Consider the following 18328-nt stretch of genomic DNA (forward strand, 5'->3'; position numbering starts at 1 on the left):
TACAGAAAGGATTAGACAGTCCCAGAAATGGTAAATACGTAGGCAAGCATAAAAGGCTATGTTTTACTTTTTCTCATCATTTACTTACAAGACAACTGACTGTTTAAAGCAAGAAATGTGAACAGAGAGGGGTTTGTAAGAGTTGTGTAAGTAGAAGATGTGTAAGGCTCACATAGGGTAGAGGGTTAAGTTAAATTACACTAGCGTAAGGCTCTTACTTTTGTGACGGTACACTTAAAATGTGTGAGTTTTAGTGAATATAAATTATGCTTTAATAAAGTGGATTTTAAAAAATCAAGTGTGGAAGTTCCCCTTCCTCCAATCAGCCCAACTTGGAGCCTGAGGTCGGCAGACAGGGAGCTGACCCAGACATGTCAGCAGCTAAAATTTGCTGAATGCATCTTACACGCTGACCATAGTTCTAAATGCTCTGCAAGCACTTACGTATTTAATCCTGACAAACCACCACAAGGTGAGTGCAATTTTAACCCCCATTATAGATCAGGACGCTGAGGCACACAGAGCTAACAGGCGGTGGCTCCGGGGATTTGAACCTAAGGAGTGGGACCTCACTGTTGGCGTCCTCAGCCACTCTCTGTCACAAGCCAGCGGGAGGGGACGGACCAAGCGTCACAGGCGGCTGGGGCTCGTGTCCTGCGTATCAATCACTTCACGGGACACTCACCTCGCTGTGTCTTCACTTCCTCTCCCCTCATTTTTCTTTCCAGTGTTTATAAAGCATGGGTCACGTGAAAGCCTAAGTGGCCTTTATCGTGACCACTATTTTAAATTAGGTGACAGTCACCGTGCTGTTGGTTGTAACTTCAGGTTTGGGATTTCCAGGGAAGGGCCAGCCACTAAGGGGAACCAACAATGGGGCTTCCTGAGTTTGAGAAGCTCTGTCTCCTGTGGGACCTACATCACTGGCCACAGTCCCGGACGCAGGGTCAGTGCTTTTTGGGAAAGAGCCCCCTCTGGACTGATTGCTGGGAGCTGCCGCGGGTGGCACCCTGCCCGGGGCTCGGGCTAGAATTAGTGATTCCAAAGGAATTCTCAGCTTCCTGCTGTCCTCTGTCACTGAAGCACAGAATGATACTCTGCTCAGAAGAACTTCAGGGCTGAGAGAGTTTAACCCTCTCCTTTCCCAGATGGGAAAACGGAGGGCTGGAGGTTAAAAGGTAGGTCACACGTCTGGCCAGACTCAGATCCCTGGTGTCCCCGCTGCAGGCCCAGAAAGCCTCCCACTTCACCACGAGGCCCGCAGGGGCAAGAGGACCATTCCTCATCAGCCCCTTTGGCCAGGGTCCAGGGACCACTGAAACACAAATAAACCAACACCGGAAGTACCGCCTGTCTCTGGTCTCGAGAGCCAGGCGGGCACCTGCTGTCAAGCTGTGTCTCCTCCAGTGACAGAGGCCTGTGTCCTACAGGGGGTGTCCCTGCCCTGGAAAACAGCCTGAGCCCATCTCCCTTCACGGCTCTGGGAGAAGCACTCGGGGCCATACCCGCCTGTCTGTAAATTAGGGCTCCTGTCCCCGCTTTCCTGGACCACTGGGCCGTTTAACCCGCCGGTAAAGCTCTTGGAGCTGAGAGCCTGGCACAGATGTCCAAAATTGCCTTTAGCGGGTGGTAACCCCGACATTTATCACCGCCTACGTTTTGTTCTCAACTCAAAAAGGGACATTTTCCTCCTGGGGGAGTCTGTGCACCTCAGTAAACAGGAGAAGTTTCCTGCTCAGTATATGATCTTTTAGCTGCTGCAGGCGGAGCACAAACAATGGGGTGTTTCCCGGTTTAGTCACGTGCTGTCACTGACACTCAACAACTTGTCCATCCAACTCCACGGCTGCAGGACTGGAGCTTCTGGAACGTGCTCCCTGTTTAAACGAACTTGCTTTGCTGTGTTTCTTTTCTCAGGACCGGTCACTGTGGCTCCTCACCATCCAGAAAGCCTCTGGTCAAGGGGTGGGTTTACAAGACTCTTTGCTGCTAGAAGCTCACGGGGCTTTACAGGTAAACTCTCCCCCCTTTCCATGGAACACCTGTCATTCATCCCACTTGGTAGGTAGAGAAGCTGAGGCAAAGCACAGAGCAGGGAGCAGCAAGGTCGGAGGCAGAGCCGGGCCTGTGGCTGTTCCCCCCACCCCGCCCCCCCACCGCCTGGGCCCCTGGGAGGCACCCGGAGGGGGAGGAGCAGGGGCTGCCGGATGGGAGGGGGGCCACGGCCGTGGCTCAGGACTCCCGCGTGGGAGGGGCGAGCGTGGATTCCTAGCTGCCCGGATGCATGTGAGGGGTGCTGGGGCCCGGGCGGGGTGTGCGGGACCCCATCCTGAGTTCTGCGCTGCTCCTGAGGGGCAGGCCGGCCCCGGGGAGCCGACTTCAGACTCCTCTTCCCGCAGGTGCCGACCTGTCTGGAATGTTAAGAGGCCGGGCTATGCACGGCGTCCCAGAGGGCTCCGTGGGCTGCGGGGCCGGGAGGTGGGGGGCACCCACACCCCCTGGCTTTGCGTCCCCCTCAGGGCAGCTGCGAGTCACGTGTGTGAGGGGGCTCTGCAAGCCCCGAGACCACCAAGCAGGGGTCCGTCGTGAGCGCCACCGCCTTCCTACAGACAGTGCAGGGTCCCGGGTGCCAGGCGGCTGTGTGACGGCGAGGAAGCCACTCAGCTCGTCCAAGGCGGCGCCCCCATCTGCAGGGTGGACGCTTGGCTGGACCGGATGCCTGAAGTCCCTTCCCACTCAGACACCCTGACTAGGAATCGCACCATGAGATGATGGAAGGAATAAGGTTTTATCACTTCCTCTTTCTGTGAAAGAAGTGGTGGAAGGAGAAGGCCGAGGAAGCAAAGTAGGAAGTGAGGGGGAACAGGACCAAGTCCAAGGAGACGGGGGAGGAGGAGGGGCGGAGGGGGAGGCAGGACGGCCTGGCACCGCGCGGGTACTGGCGGGCGGAGGGTGAGACCGTGGGCAGGAAGGAGATCTGGGGGCTCCGCAGCCCAGGCCCTCCAGGTTGCAGGCGGAACAGAGGTGCAGAGGGGGGACAGGCCTGTCCTGGGGCGGCGGGCCGGGCAGGGGTGAAGGTGGGCTGCAGTCCAATGGGCTGCGCGCCTCTGGCTTGTGCACCAGCCCCGCGTGCGTCACGTGGGCTCCTGACGGGGTTAAGTCACATGAACCAGGGGACGGGGAGGTGGTGACCCGGCAGCAGGAAAAGCGGCCGGTGGGCAGGAAGCAAGGTGGATTCGAGCCTCTGCTCTGAACAGGGCTCTTCCCTGGGACTCGGTTTCCAAAATCTGTACATTTCGGGGCTGAGTCATTTGATTTGCCAAGTGTCAGCTCCGGATGGACTTTCCCTCGTCCGCTCTGGAACGGTGAGGTGTCCTCGGATAGGAGCTGCCTGCCGGGACCATCTCTGGTGCCAGGGCCCTGCTCCGCTGCAGGCCCCCCACCGGGCACGGGACACTGTCCCCGAGCAGGACTGCACATCGCGGTGGCCCAACTTCCCAATGCACACTTATCAGGCAGGACAGCAGGACCGCTTCTGAACCATCAGAGTGTGGAAACGCTCGGGAAAGTTGCTTCCAGCAGCTCTAATCGCTCCCAGTGGGTATGATTAACCGGCAGCCTCTCTAATCAGGGCGGCCAACCTCACAGCCACTAAGCCCAGGAGGGGAGCCCATTCTGGGGAGAAACTGCCTCGCAGGACGAGGAGGGTTCACCTGGGTACTTGGGCACTCGGGCGAGGTTTTAAATTTTGCAGCAGGAATTTTACAGTCAAGAATCCACTCTATCAAGAACAATAAAAAGAGGGTCAGGGTCCTGCAGCGGGAGGTTAGTGAGAGCAGGACGCCCGGGCTGGCCTCCACTGGCGGCTGTGCGGGTGGAGCGGGGACGTTCTTTGGTCTGGCTCTGCTCCCTGGCTCTGCCCAGCTGGCTGTGTCCAGGGTGTATGGATGAGGCCCCTGGAATTCAAGGTGCACCATCCGTTCTGATATTCTTTAGGTTTCCCAGACATGTAGCTGTCTCTCTGCAGTGCAGGTTTTGAATATTTCTAACGGAGAGGAAAGAGCGTCACTGCTTTGGGACGATGCCTTACGGGCCTGGCATCCGGGACAACCCCCGACCCCGTCTGCTCCCTGCTGACCCTGGTTCTCACCACCTCCTCCTCTGTGACGGACGTGTGCATGCAAAACCTCGTGCTGGACTGGGCTGGCCTGCATCGGTGGCCCCCCAGAACTAGGTTTTCACCCCAAATGTCCTTTCATCTCCAGCCCTGACCGTTCTGCATCAACCTCAAGGCTCAGCTCAAATGCTCCTCCTTCATAGGAAAGGTCTGGACCCGTCACCGTGCCTGGGAAACCCGCCCCTTGAGTCCATTTCATTGTTTGCGCGTGAGCCTCTGGTAAGCTTTGCTATTTAACTCTGGAATATTCTTTATGTTTAAAGTATATCTGTACGGAATCTAAAAAAAATGGTTCTGATGAACCTAGGGGCAGGACAGGAACAAAGATGCAGACGTAGAGAATGGACTTGAGGACGTGGGGAGGGGGAAGGGTAAGCTGGGACGAAGTGAGAGAGTGGCATGGACATATACACACTACCAAATGTAAAACAGCTAGCTAGTGGGAAGCAGCCGCATAGCACAGGGAGATCAGCTCGGTGCTTTGTGACCACCTAGAGGGGTGGGATAGGGAGGGTGGGAGGGAGACGCAAGAGGGAGGGGATATGGGGACATAGGTATATGTATAGCCGATTCACTTTGTTATACAGCAGAAACTAACACAACGTTGTAAAGCAATTATACTCCAGTAAAGATGTTAAAAAAATAAAGTATATCTGCTTTGTCTTGCCAGTGCTTGTCAGATATTTCTATTTTACATGCTTCACGTCAAGTGATGTGATGTAACAGTGGCTACCATTTAACCGAGCACATATTACAGGCGAGGCACCTTGCGTGCATTAGGCCACTTTGCATGCATTAGGTCCCAGTAACATGTGAAATAGGTTCTATTATTATTCCCATTTTACAGATGAGGAAACTAAGGCACAGAGAGGCTGAGTAACTTCCCCCGGGTCACAGAGGAAGTCAGGGGCAGAAGCCAGACAGTCTGACTCAAGAGCTCTTGCCTGAAACCACCACGGCTCAAGTCTCTCCCAGTGCTGTCTATGTAGCATTCAATCAACAGATATTTATCGACTGATTGGTGCTGTTTTCCAGAAACAGTTCTAGTCTGAGCAAAGGAAAATAGGAGGAAAGAGCCTGACCTCGCCACACGTGGTCCCCTCACTTCCCGGTGAGGAAGCAAACCCTGCTTGACAAGAAGCTGATTTCTAACCCGTGTGCCTCCAGAAATAACAGTTCCTTGAGAACGAGCTAATCTCACAAAAATTCATATCCTTGGGAGCGTTTCAAGCATCCAGGACCTTGGCAGACGGAGGTGGTGTCCTGTTGGTCTGTGTCCCCAGCACCTGGCTCACAGCAAGTGATCAATAAACGCGGATGGGGGCGGATGGGCTGGCGAGCCTGGCACCGGCCTTGCACGGACGCGGATGTTACGTGTAACGTTGACCGTCCCTCTGGCTTCTCTGTGGTGCAACATGCCTGCTTGTCTGCGCCTCTGCCGAGGGACAGTGGGGCCTCACGAGCCCTGGGGACTCACTTCCTTTACTGTGGGAATCTGACGGAGCAAAGTGATCAAACCTTAGTCGCACAGCGTCTCACTGAGAGCGTCAGCTGGTTGCTACACCCACAGTGAGACCCGCACCCCCGATCCCAGCCTCCCCGTGGACAACTCTAGGGCCTCAGCCATCCTCTCTCCTCCTTCCTGATTTCCTGGCGGCCCCTCCTCACTTGCCCTTCAAGGTCTGTCCTCCTCCTCCAAGAAGCCCGTCCTGATCTCTATCCCCACTCCCCAAAGTACAGAGTCCCCCAAAGCACACCTGTCACAGAATTCAACACGTCGCACTCAACCTTTTTTTTTTTTTTGCACATCTCCAATTTTCGTTCTCTACCATCATTTCTACGAACATTATTTCCTTCGACAATTCAGTCTTTTTGAGAACACTCTTAGTGTCTGACTCATTTCTGTATCTTCTGAGACAGCTAGAAAAGTCCTACATGAAGCAGGTACTCAGTGGGTTTTGTTGAAAAAAATTAATAAATGACTCATGGGCTTGTACCCTCACAGGCATCTCTCTCCCTCCGTAATCTGTGATCCTCAGATTTCAATGGCATTTCATACACAGCGGGACGCAAAAAATAACAGTAACTTTTGGGGCTTGGAGTTTCTGGTCCCGCAAACCACCCAGTTAGCCTGTTGGTTACGGAAACAGCACCTGACTCTGTACTACGTATGTGCACAGCTACACGGCACACAGTCGTCATGAAGACCAAATAAGTTAGAAGAAAAAAGCCCTTCGCAAACACAAAGGAGGCGCCCGTGAACGGAAGGTCTTCGGTACCAGCGTCCCTTAGGGGTGGGCTGGTGCTCTGTCCCGGCCACGTGGAGCCCGTGAGGGGCCCAGTCACCCCACAAAGATTGACCTGGCGTTTCTGTAGATAATTGTAGAGGCTGAGGGTACAGCAGTGAGCAAGACATAAAAACTGTTGTCCTCGTGGAGGTTATGTTCTCGCGAGGCCAGGGGCGACAAATAGATAAACGAGGGCAAGAGGGTGGAGAGAGATGTAGGAGAAAGAAAGGGGGGAAGGGGGCGGAGGACACGGGCGGCGGGACGGGCCCCCAGGAGGTGCCACTTCCGCGGACGTCGAGGCCGCGAGGCCAGCCGAGCGAAGGGCGCCCGGACGGAGGTCCCACCACGTGAGGGGGCTCGGGCTGCTGCAGCGCAGCTGGAGGTCGCAGGGGCTGGTGGGGGGCCGAGGAGGGCGGGGGAGAGAGATGTAGGAGAAAGAAAGGGGGGAAGGGGGCGGAGGACACGGGCGGCGGGACGGGCCCCCAGGAGGTGCCACTTCCGCGGACGTCGAGGCCGCGAGGCCAGCCGAGCGAAGGGCGCCCGGACGGAGGTCCCACCACGTGAGGGGGCTCGGGCTGCTGCAGCGCAGCTGGAGGTCGCAGGGGCTGGTGGGGGGCCGAGGAGGGCGGGGGGGGGCCGGCTGCAGAGGGGCTCTGTCTCTCAGGAGGTGGGGAGCCCGGAGGGTTGTAACCGGAACGGTGGCACGTAGTTTGAGAGGACCATCTGGCTGCTGGGTTGAGCGCCGGCTGTGACAAAGGGCAAAGGGCAAAACAGAGACTCCTGCCAGGAGGCGGCGGTGATGGTCCGGGCGAGGGGCGGTGGGCGATGCAGCGGACACGGAGGTGGCCGGGAACTGAGTGTCTGGAAGGTGTGGCCCGTAGGACGCTCTGAGGGACTGGAAGCAAAGGGTGGGACAAAGCAACAGGCCAAGGATCTGTGCCTGAGTCACTAGAAGGATGAGGCTGACCTGTACCAAGCGGGAAAGGCTCTGGGGGACACGGTGAGCTCGGGGCGCCGCCGACCAGGCCTCCCGTGAAGGGATGGAGGCGGCAGCGCGAGCCCGGCCTCAGGGGAGAGGCCTGTGTGCGGGCGGCAGCCGCTCGCCGCTATCAGAGGGCACACAGGAGACCGGGCGTGACCACCAGGGCCGGTGCAGAGAGAGAGAAGAGGCCCAAGGATGGAGGAGGAGAAGGCGAGGGGAAGTCAGCCCGCGGCTCCCCCGAGGAAAAGCAAGTGGAGTGAGGGCAGAGCTGAGACAGAAGCGCGTCCCCAAGGCCCGGTGACGATACGGCTCAAGGATGAGGGACCACCCGCTGAATCGAATCCTGCAGTCAGGTAAGCGGCCCCGAGACAGGCCGCTGGATTCGGCACCACGGAGATCCCCGGTGGTCGCAATAAGAGATGCTTCGGCGTTGCCACGGGGGAGAGAGCCGGGCAGCGGCGGGTCCCGAGAGAAGGAGGAGACGGGAGCGGCGCGGCGGGGAGGAGAACCAAAGGCTATGGCATCGGAGGAGGGAGGCCTCCGTCCAGGTCTGCAGCGGGAGATGTCGGTGACATCGTCTCCGACGAGATCAACCAGACCAGCCCGGGGCACTTAGCCACCTGGGTCTACACGCGTCACTACTTAAAAGGTCGCAGAGACGCTATCCCAGTGAGAGAGGCTGGATCAGCCCTGCCTTGAAGCCCCCCAAAGAGCTTTTCCCTTCTCACCAGTGACCCACAGAAAACAAGACCCAGCTGCTAGCTGTCTGAGAAAGCCAGAGCTACCTGCAGGCCCCAGGGCTGCAAGAGCACCAGCTTCACTGACAGAACATCTCCCTGAGTTCACGGCGGGGCAGCAGGGCCTTACATCTGAGAGGCAGAGTCCCGTCTTCACCCTCTCGACGGAACGACTCCCAGCCCCGCGGTGCAGAGCTGCCGTCGGTACCGCACACGGACGGCACGCGGTCCGTGAAGCTTCCTCTGTGGAGGAGCCCCGGCTACTCCACGGGATCCAGCTCCCCTGCATCTCTGATTAGGAACCTCTGTACCAGAGTCATCACCGTAGCTAGTCCTGTTAATAACGCCCCTTCCGCCTCTTAGGGATAGTGGACTGTTTGATCACAACCTTCACCCGTGCTTCTCTGTGTGGACGGCACACTTCTGTGTCCCGTCGTCTTTGGGACCGCGGCAGCCGGGTGACTTGCTCTGGCCACTGGCACGTGAGCAGCCATGATATAAACCAGGTAGGGCAAAAGCCTAGAATATGCTCGTGTGGTTTGACCGCGTGCCCCTTGGCGAGAGCCGTGAGGGCCGCGGGCACGCACGCTGGACGCTCCCTCGACCTGGGCTCTGGGATGAGGTGACCACGGAAGCTGGTCAGGCCCAGAGCCCTCATGCAACACGAGCCAAGGATGTGTGATTCTGGTTTTCAGTCACCGAGAGTTCGGGGTGGTTTTTTCCTGCAGCAAAAGCTGCCTTGTGTACTCTCATTAGATTTTCAAACTCCTCCAGGGAAGGGACCATACTTATTTTCACGACGCGTCCTCAGGCCCTGCACGGTGCTCTGACGCTGTGGGCCCTAAAAAGCGCACGCGCAGCAGGGTCCGCGTCATCGTGCCCGTGGTGGCGTGTTGGTCAAAGTGCGGGCTCAGTTCACAGTCCTTGCCACTGGCGCGTTGGCTGCACCATCACACTAAGCCCCTTAAAGTCTTGGTCGAACTGATCCGCACCCTGCCTTCTCATTCCTTGAGTTTGGCCCATGGAGTGATGGCTAACTGACCACGAAAACCCCAATAATTTAGGCTTTGCAAACGGGCCCTGGGTCTCAGCCGTCACGTACGCTGTGGCCATTCTTAGTGCCCAGTGGTTAAGGCCAAACGGAGGGAATCTGCTTCTCAAGCAGAGGGGCCACGGTCTACACTCGCTGGGAGTTAACACAGGCCACCGCTGCCCAGGGACCACCCACTCCCGCCTCTGTCCACCCAGGGAGTTCGCGCCCTGAGCAGAGACCAGGCCAGCACCACGCAGGATTCAGAGACAATACAGAGCACAGTTCTGAGCTTCAGGGGGCTTCTAAGGTAACTGCAGAGGCAGGACACGCCTGTAAGCGTCTAAGACGCATGCAATTCTTTACAGGAGGTCACGCGGTGCCGTGGGGAGAGCCGGTTTCACTCGGGAGGCCTGGTTCTCTCTGCTCTGCCGTGGTTAATTCAGTTACTCCGGGCGGATCTTGCCACGATCCTGCGTGGTACGGAAAGCACTGGACAGGTCGATACAAGATCCCTCGTGTTGCCACAGCTCTACACCCTGAGAGGTTTCACCCACTGAGCAGGATAACGTCACCTGGTTGGTGGCCGTGCGGGTGGAAAGGTGGGTGTGCAGAGGCCCCTCTACCTTCCTGGCCCGGACCCGTCTCCAAGCTCGGCTGGCTGTAGCCCGCGTCGGGGGCCTCCTCCAGCTCGAGTTAGGGCCCAGACCCGGTCACGCCGAGTGGACGGTGACCTGTCCCAGCACCCACGTCCAGAATTAGGCCCAGTGAGCACCGGCCGAACAGAAGCAGCTCCGGAAGTGGACGCAGCCCGGGAGCAGGCTGGGCTGGGGTTCTCTGGAGTGCACACTCTGGGAGCCCGACCTTCCGTGACCAGGGCTGGGGGGCCCTCCGCCATGGGCGGCTGCTGCAGGAGAGGGAGAAGGGGCGCCGTCCCCGGGCCTGTCTCCCACACCCGTCTGCCCGACTCAGGCCGGCGCCCTCCCCCCTCAGGGAAAAGCAGTTCTCACTCTGACAGGCGGCGAGCCCAAAAATAGGGCTGCCGTGGCCGGAGATGCCCCACGTGACGTGAAAGGAGGAGGGGGCTGGCAGAGGTGGCAAAACGGAACTTCCTGAACGTCGGAAAAATACAGACAGCAGAGATGCCGCCATCGGCCCCCATGGCCCGGGAGCCTGGGGAGAAGCTCACTGCTCTTCTGCTGCAGGCGTATTTAAACCCCCAGCCCCGGCCGCGGTGGCGGACAGCGGGCTGCTCAGGTGGCCGCGAGGCTGTCCTCTGGGCAGCTGTCTCCATCAGGCTGTGGACTCCGCAGGTGCTCACGGGAGTGGGGGCCACAGTGGGTTTTAATGGACGCACAGCAGAGCTGGGACCTTTAGAGCACAGGAACCCACTCAAGAAAACCCTCCGTGTATATGAAATCAGGTTCCTTGGCTACTCACGCTGGGGGGAGACTGGGGGACGGTGAGGAGGTCACGTGGCCGACAGGCCCAGGCTACTTACTCGGGACCCCGGACACCAGCCGCAGGGGCCGCAGCACGCGGAACGCCCTGAGCGCCTTCACGTCGAATCCAGCCCCCTTCCCTCCCAGGGCGTTGGCCCCGTCGGCTTTGGTCGCTTGCTCTAAGATTGCACTGAAAAGCCTGGAAGAGAAGAAGAGAGAGGGAGCGTCAGGATGTCCTGCCTGCCCGGCGGGGCTCTGACTTCTCTGAGGGATGCTGGGCGGCGAAGCGTGCAGGCGCCTCCAGCCACGATCAGTCCGGTGTGCGGGAGGGTCCGAGACCCTCATCGGATGACAGTCCCTCAGGGCAGGTCCCGCCTGCCCTGTGCTGGCATCGAGCGGGCTTCGCGGCACTGGCAGCCCAGGCGGGGCGTCAGGCAGGTGGAGGCTGCCGCCAGGGCCCGTTCCTCTGCCCTGCCAGCGTCCCGGTTCCTGTGCCCTGGCACCACATCCCAGCTCCTCCCGACAAGCCCCTGGCTTTGATCTGAGCCTGGGCACGAACAAGTGGTCCCGTAGAAACCGACGTGGTGCCGCAGCCACAAGGACGGGAAACTGACCACCGGCCTCAGACCCTGGCAACACCTGTCTTGTTGGAGTGATGGGGACACAGGTAACAGACACATGTTCAAGAGAGGACACAGGAGCGTCCGAGACGGTTCTGTCCAACAGAAACAGTGCAAGGCGCAAATGTGGGCCGTGCGTGCAATTTAGATTTTCCAGTAGCCACACTAAAAAAATGAAAAAAGGAACAGGCGGAGTGGATGGTGATGATAGATTTTATTTAATCCAGCATAACCAAAATATGATCACTTCAGCTGTAATAAAGAGCTTTTAGTGAGATGTTTGTCCCTCTCTGTTTTGCACTAAATCTTTGAAACCTGCTGTGTGTTCTACACATACAGCACATCTCAAGTGAGTGATCCGTGGCCACCGTAGCTGGAGGGGAGGCTCCCGTAGAAACAACCCCTCCTGAGGAATTTTGCTGGAAAAGGGTAGGAGAAGAGAAAAGGTAGTTCCTGCAAGAGGGCGTGGAATCGTATTGTTTGTTTTTAAGTGAAATCATCGAATAGAGACAGACGATGGGCAGTAAAGAAGTGAGGGCACAGCGGCTGGAACGGTCATACCCCTGGTGGGCAGGAGGGCAGGATGCCCGCAGAGGGCCACGAGCCCAGCAGCCAGGACGGTTCATCATGGCCCCGGGGAGGGAGGTGCACTGTGGGTTCAGATGCAGGTGTGGGAACAGACGGAAGTCCTCTTCTCACTGCATCTCTCTTCTCAGCGAATCAGGTAGCAAGCCATCAGCTGGAATTGTGAAAGGGGAGGGCGTCCTGGAAGCTTGAAGGGTGAGGCAAAGGCATAAACGGGTCGCGGAAGAAAGTGGGGGGGTGAACGGAGCCAGGCCGTGCAGTAGGGTTTCCGGGCACCCAGGGCCTCCGGGAGGAGGTGGTCACAAGGGGAAGTGACACGTCAGCTCAGCCTTGTGCGTTTCTCTACCCGCTCCAAGGGCACAGCTCAGGTACCAGCTGGTCGGACCGGGTTGGAGTTGGTGCTTTTGCAAGTGAGCAAGGAAATGAAGAGAGAAGTAAAAGCTGAGTGCAGACACAGGTGAGAGATGACCGCAGGGCAGGAGGAGGGGACTGTGGGAGTCCAGCGCTGGAAGGAGGGAGCAGGAGGGATGGGTGGTATTTTTGGAGAGCAGGAAGCTGGTCTGAGATCACGGAGAGGATGTGGCTCGCGGTAAGGGCGGGGATCCCGACCTCGACCCTGGGAGCGGGCAGCTGAGACAGGACAGAGTCGGGATCCCTGGGGAAGAAGACATCAAGGAACCGAGAAGCTTGGAGGCTGATGGCGGGACAGTGCGTGACGGAGAGGAGGAGCTGGCCAAGAGCTCACGTCTCCACAGCCAAGGAGAGACTCAAAGGTGTGGGAGGACCACGACTTGGAGAAGCAAGGGGTAGAGGGTCTGAGGACACAAGCATCAGAATTGGAGGGGTTGGGCTTTCCTGGTGGCGCAGTGGTTAAGAATTCACCTGCCAGTGCAGGGGACACGGGTTCGAGCCCTGGTCCGGGAAGATCCCACATGCCGCGGAGCAACTAAGCCCGTGAGTCACAACTACTGAGCCTGAGCAGCTAAGCCCGTGTGCCACAACTAGTGAGCCCACATACCACAACTACTGAAGCCCTTGAGCCTAGAGCCCGTGCTCTGCAACAAGAGAAGCCACCGCAATGAGAAGCCCACGCACCGCAATGAAGAGTAGCCCCCGCTCACCACAACTATAGAAAGCCCGCGTGCAGAAACGAAGACCCAATGCAGCCAAAAATAAAATAAATAAATTTAAAAAAAAAGAATTGGAGGGGCTTAGGGAGGAGGGGGGCGGTGGTCTGAAAGCAGAATAAGGGGAAGCAGGGCCCCTCTCCTGGCCTGCGAGAATTTGGAGGGGAGGGGCCATATCTTGAGAGACGGCCAGGGCAGCGGGACCCCCGGAGAGAATGAGAGAGAGAAGGAGGGACCGGTGCTGGGGTTAGGGCAGCACCGGGCTACCTGCTCTGGAATAAATCTGATGAGGACCCAGCGACACCCCACTCCATATTGATGTTTTCTCGACAGAGCTGAGTAGTTGGGACAAAGCTTGCAAAGCTGAAATCTGGTATCTGGACTTTTACAGAAAATGTTTGCTAAGACCAGAAATGGGGAGGGATTGTGGGGAACACAGGGCACCTTGGAAAGGTTTCGGGAGAGATTAGAACATGCAGAGAATGTATGGGAATGGGAGTCTGGGATCCTGGGCCACTTGTGGGAACCGAGAAAAATATGGGAAAGGGCCCCGTGGACCATCTTTGTCTGTGTACCTAGAGACGTCCCACTGACTCACGGTCAGTAGAGCGCACTGGGTCGTGCCTGGGGCCAAGGAAGACGCCCAGGGACCAGACCTGAACCGGGCCTGGGCAGCCTGGTCTTGAGGAACAGGCTGAGGCTCCTATGACTCCTGCCCCAGGGGGCTGGGTCTGGGAACGGGGAAGCTGCAGCTGGGGGCTTAGCAGAAGCTTAGACCCAGGCAGGGCCCAGTGAAGGGAGCTGGTCTAAACAGGGATTTGCAAAACGTGCTCCGGAGAACCCTTGGGGACGTCTTGGGCAGCGAGGCCAGGGATGAGTGGGTTCCCTTCGGTCTGTTTTCCACGTGGGGACCCCGAGTAGGCTGTGTCTGCACAGTGGGTCCTGTGGCCAGACCACGCCTGACGTCCTGCCTGTTCTGTGATTCCTTGACCCCAGCTTGGCAGTTTGACGGGTCCATGTGTTAGCTGGTGACACCTCCCATCCCAGGCAGAGGTCTCCAGGGTGGGGGAAGCGGGGTCCTTTCTCTGCAGAGAAATGTTCTTTCCATGGAAGCCTGGATCACGGAAACTTAGGACATGGACACCAGTTTGCAAGTCTGTTGAACCACATTCCAAATCCAAACCAGATTTGGTTCCTAGAACTTCCTGGAAGAAAGGAACATGCTTATCCATGTACAAGATGTTCACAAGTATTATTCAGGGAAGGGAACAGAGGTTGAACAACCATCCCCTCCTTTAACTCCTGGAGGGGTAGAGATTTCAGGAACGGGCCTCAGCGGTGTTCTCAGCTTGCAGGGGCCGGCGTGTTTCTCCTCAGTCACACTTTGTAGAGGCGAAACCACTGCTTGGTGCCCACCGGTGCCTAAGGGCTGGGGACCTTCTCCAGGCGGCGTGTCTGGCCGTTCCTTAGCCGGACGTTAGAGCTTGTCAGAGAGGACGTGGTCTCTAGAGGCCCTGTGAGCCGAGAGGCAGGGCCCCATATTGGGAGGGAGCTGGAGACATAGTGAGGCCCTTTAGGCTGGAGTAGAAGGTCTGAGCAGGCGCATCTGCTGAGGGCTCCCGGCTGCCTGGCGGGGGTGGAGGGAGGGCTCCCGGCTGCCTGGCGGGGGTGCGGGGAGGGCTCCCGGCTGCCTGGCGGGGGTGCAGAGGGCTCCCGGCTGCCTGGCGGGGGTGGAGGGAGGGCTCCCGGCTGCCTGGCGGGGGTGCGGGGAGGGCTCCCGGGTGCCTGGCGGGGGGGCGGGGAGGGCTCCCGGCTGCCTGGCGGGGGTGCAGAGGGCTCCCGGCTGCCTGGCGGGGGTGGAGGGAGGGCTCCCGGCTGCCTGGCAGGGGTGCAGAGGGCTCCCGGCTGCCTGGTGGGGGTGGAGGGAGGGCTCCCGGCTGCCTGGCGGGGGTGCGGGGAGGGCTCCTGGCTGCCTGGCGGGGGTGCGGGGAAGGCTCCAGGGTGCCCGATGGGGGTGCAGGGGAGTAGCTCACAGAGGCTCTGAAGTCCTCCCACATCCATTCAGCAGCCCCGTGTCCCCACTGTTCCGAGGAGACTCCTCCACTTCCAGAAGGAATGGGGCAGGTAGGGGGAGGGCAATGCCTTGGCACTGGCCTCCTGGGTGGCAAGGCAGAGAAAGGAGAGGGGCCCTCAGCCCGGCACTCAGGCGGGCAAGCCCACCTCCCCCGGAGCAAGGCAGACTCCCTCTAGTTTGCAGGATGGTAGAGGCTGCCCAGGAGGGGCCGAGGGGAGCAGATATTTCCCAGGAGACACGAAGAAGCAAAGGCATATCCATGTAAGGGGTCAGGATGGGAGAGCACAGCTGAAGAGAGGTGGTTGGGCCACACCCTCCATGGGGCGGGTGTGTGTCGTGTTCTGAGTTAGAAGGATGGGCTGAGTCTAGACTGGATGGAGAGCCCCAAAGACCAGCGCCTTGGAGAAGAGAAACCAGGTGCCGAGTGTGGCCAGTGCGAGATCAACAGGAAAAAGCCAGAGGGTCCCGGTGGACCACAAGCTGAGCCAGCGCTGGCATCACAGCCGCCGTGTCGTCCACAGTCGATGGAGGCACCTTTGGGAGAGTGCCAAGTCAGGACGCCTCCCTCTCTTCCCCAGCCTGATGGCCTGGGCCCGGGGGGATGTGGCTGGGCTCTGGGCTGACCCACAAGCAGTCCGCTCGCTTCAGTCTCGGGAGGAGCAGGGTCCATGCAAGTGGGAGATGGGCCCCTGTCTGAGGCCCACCCGTGTCTCCTGCTTCCACCCCACGCAGAGGTGAGGCCACGTCTGGGGCAGAGCATCGTACAGACCAACGCCAACGCAGCCCACAGACGGGAGAAGACGTAGCTTCTCTGCCCCAAGAGGCGCCTCTCCTCTCTGTTGGCCCCAGAAGCACTGGATCTCATTCCTTGGGCTCTTTCTGTGAGTGTGTGAAAGTTTCCCAGGAGACTCGGGCCTGGAGGGAGACGCTGAATTTAAAAGGATTTAGATGCCTCAGGAAGAAGCCCATTAAAGGACTTTGCCATGGTTTGCTGAGTTAGTTCAAGGCATTTGTCAGTCACTCTGTTTATCCTGGAGTGAACAGAAGTAGCAAATCTCTCGCAGAGCTGCAGCCTCACCCTGACATCCGCACGTGGCAGAGTCCAGTAACTTCCGTGTCCCTCACGCCTCCCAAGTGTCCCTGATGTTAATGCAAAGCGTGTCATGCTCGGCCAGGCAAAAAAGGACAGCGGCGAAAACTCGGAAACAGCTCCAGACGCCCGGAGACAGGGACTCACTCCCAAATGGTCCTGATTTGCTCCATCACTTCCTGCAGGAAAGGTCGGGCGCCCACGAGGCTCTGAGCAGGGCGTGCTCTGGGGAAGCCACCAGGGCAACATCCTCCCGGGGTGGCTGGGAAGGGCCCCTTGGGGTAGGAGCCTAATGCCACGCTGACCTGACCCCGAAGGCTGAGGGAGTGAACGGCAGGTGGGCTTGAAGTAGCGCCAGGTCAGCCCCGAGGCTTGGGCACCCTGCCCTCCGCAGACGGACGGGTGACTGGAGCCCGGTCAGCTGTGTCTCTCGTGGCGCGTGCGCGTCTCTGTACAAACATTCCACGGAGAATCTTTTCCTGAAGTTACTGATGCCTTGATAAGGAGATCGTCACTTCCAAGGTTTCCTGAAGCTTCCTGACGCCGCTTTGTTTCTGAGCGTAGGCTGAGTTGGCCTCTACAGCAGAGCAGGGTGTCCGGGGAAGTGTGTCTGGCCCCGTCCCCTCGGCCCTTCCTAGTCCCACTGTCCGGTCCCGGCAGCCACCGAGCCAGGACCCTGCAGAGGTGCGGGTGGGTGTCCCGGCTCCCGGGTGCGAGCCGCCCTTCCGTCCAGCCCAACCAGACGTACTCAGCAACACCGCAGGGGAGGCGTCCAGGGGCTGCTGGGCCAGGTGAGGCCCAGAGGGAGTAAAAGACCTCAAGCTGGGGCATCTCCTTGGCTGCACAGAGGCCCCTGGGCTCCACCAGAAGGCCTCAGATTCACCTGTGCGCACGCGTGTGTGCAGGTGGGAGCAGCAACCCGGGCTGTTCCGGGTAACAGCTCCTCTCCCTTTGGAGACTGAATCGGAAGTGATTTTTTTTTTTTTTTTTTTTTTTTTGCGGTACGCGGGCCTCTCACTGCCGTGGCCTCTCCCGTTGCGGAGCACAGGCTCCGGACGCGCAGGCTCAGCGGCCACGGCTCACGGGCCCAGCCGCTCCGCGGCACGCGGGATCTTCCCGGACCGGGGCACGAACCCGCGTCCCCTGCCTCGGCAGGCGGGCTCTCAACCACTGCGCCGCCAGGGAAGCCCCGAAGTGATTTTTTATAGATCCTCTCGTCTGGTCTGAAGCCCAGGGCCCTTGTGACCAGAGACACAGATACGGATGGGAAGGGGCCGGCACTGGGTGACGGTGGCGGAGGGGGGGAGGGGTGGCTGTACTCACCCGACGACCACAATGATAAAATCCAGCAAGTTCCAGCCGTTGCGGAGGTAAGCATTGGGGTGAAAGAGGAGCCCATAGGCTATGACTTTTAAAAATGCTTCCACAGTAAAAATGATGAGAAAGAGATACTCCACCCGTTCCTAGGAAACACAAGTAGAAGAGAGAGAAGAAGTCATTAGACTGGGGATTTGGAAAGTTCTGACCCAGCAGGTCCCCCAAGGTGGCGGAGGAGAAGGGGGCCCCTCCACGGTGGGATCAGGGGGACCCCCAGGCCACAGGCCGAGCCCCACGGTCCATCCCACAGGGGAGCTCCGATCCACTGGGCAGGAATGGTTTTTTTAGTCTTCAAATGTTAAAATGCAGAAATTAGGGTGGTGAAAAATCGCGCCTCTTTGAGAAACATCTTAGTTAATCAGTGAGCAGTTCCTTGTACTTCTCAGAAGAGAACGCACGACGCCTCATCTAAAGGGGACCCAAGGATGCCGGGACAGGAGCTGGTGCTGGAAAGGGCTGAGACAGAAGGGCAGGGAAAGTGCCACAGTTCTGAGTCACAAACCCTGAAGCTACAGCCGGGGTCTCTGATACCCAGCCACCAAGAAGCAGAGCATGGAAACCTCCGCCAGCCGCTGACACGGAGGCAGCTGCCCACGTGCGCTGACCCCGACCTGGGCGAGCTCTCTTCCTTGAGAAAATAGAACGCTCTGTCCAAAGGGCGAGACCAGGTCGGCAGGGACGCGGCATTCCCAGGATGAGGGCGGGCCCTGGGTGGGGGAGGGGCGGCGCTCTCCCCCTCGCCGCACCCTGTCCTCTCCAAGAGGGCTCTGCTGGGCGATGTGGCCCTGTCCCCGGAGCC

At 58.8% G+C, this 18328-nt stretch overlaps 1 protein-coding gene across 2 annotated transcripts in view; it reads right to left on the minus strand.

Annotated features, from left to right (window-relative positions):
- CACNA1C (calcium voltage-gated channel subunit alpha1 C) overlaps nt 1–18328 on the minus strand; it is a 477743-nt gene that overhangs the window by 173125 nt on the left and 286290 nt on the right. For both annotated transcript variants that reach the window (XM_024128968.3, XM_028490773.2), the window contains exons 4-5: nt 17476–17615; nt 10716–10855 (exon numbers count right to left, since the gene is read on the minus strand). In XM_024128968.3, coding sequence (XP_023984736.2) covers nt 10716–10855; nt 17476–17615 — 280 coding nt within the window. The remainder of the gene's footprint in view (nt 1–10715; nt 10856–17475; nt 17616–18328) is intronic.

This window comes from Physeter macrocephalus, chromosome 6, assembly GCF_002837175.3.
Source record: "Physeter macrocephalus isolate SW-GA chromosome 6, ASM283717v5, whole genome shotgun sequence".
NCBI lineage: Eukaryota > Metazoa > Chordata > Mammalia > Artiodactyla > Physeteridae > Physeter > Physeter macrocephalus.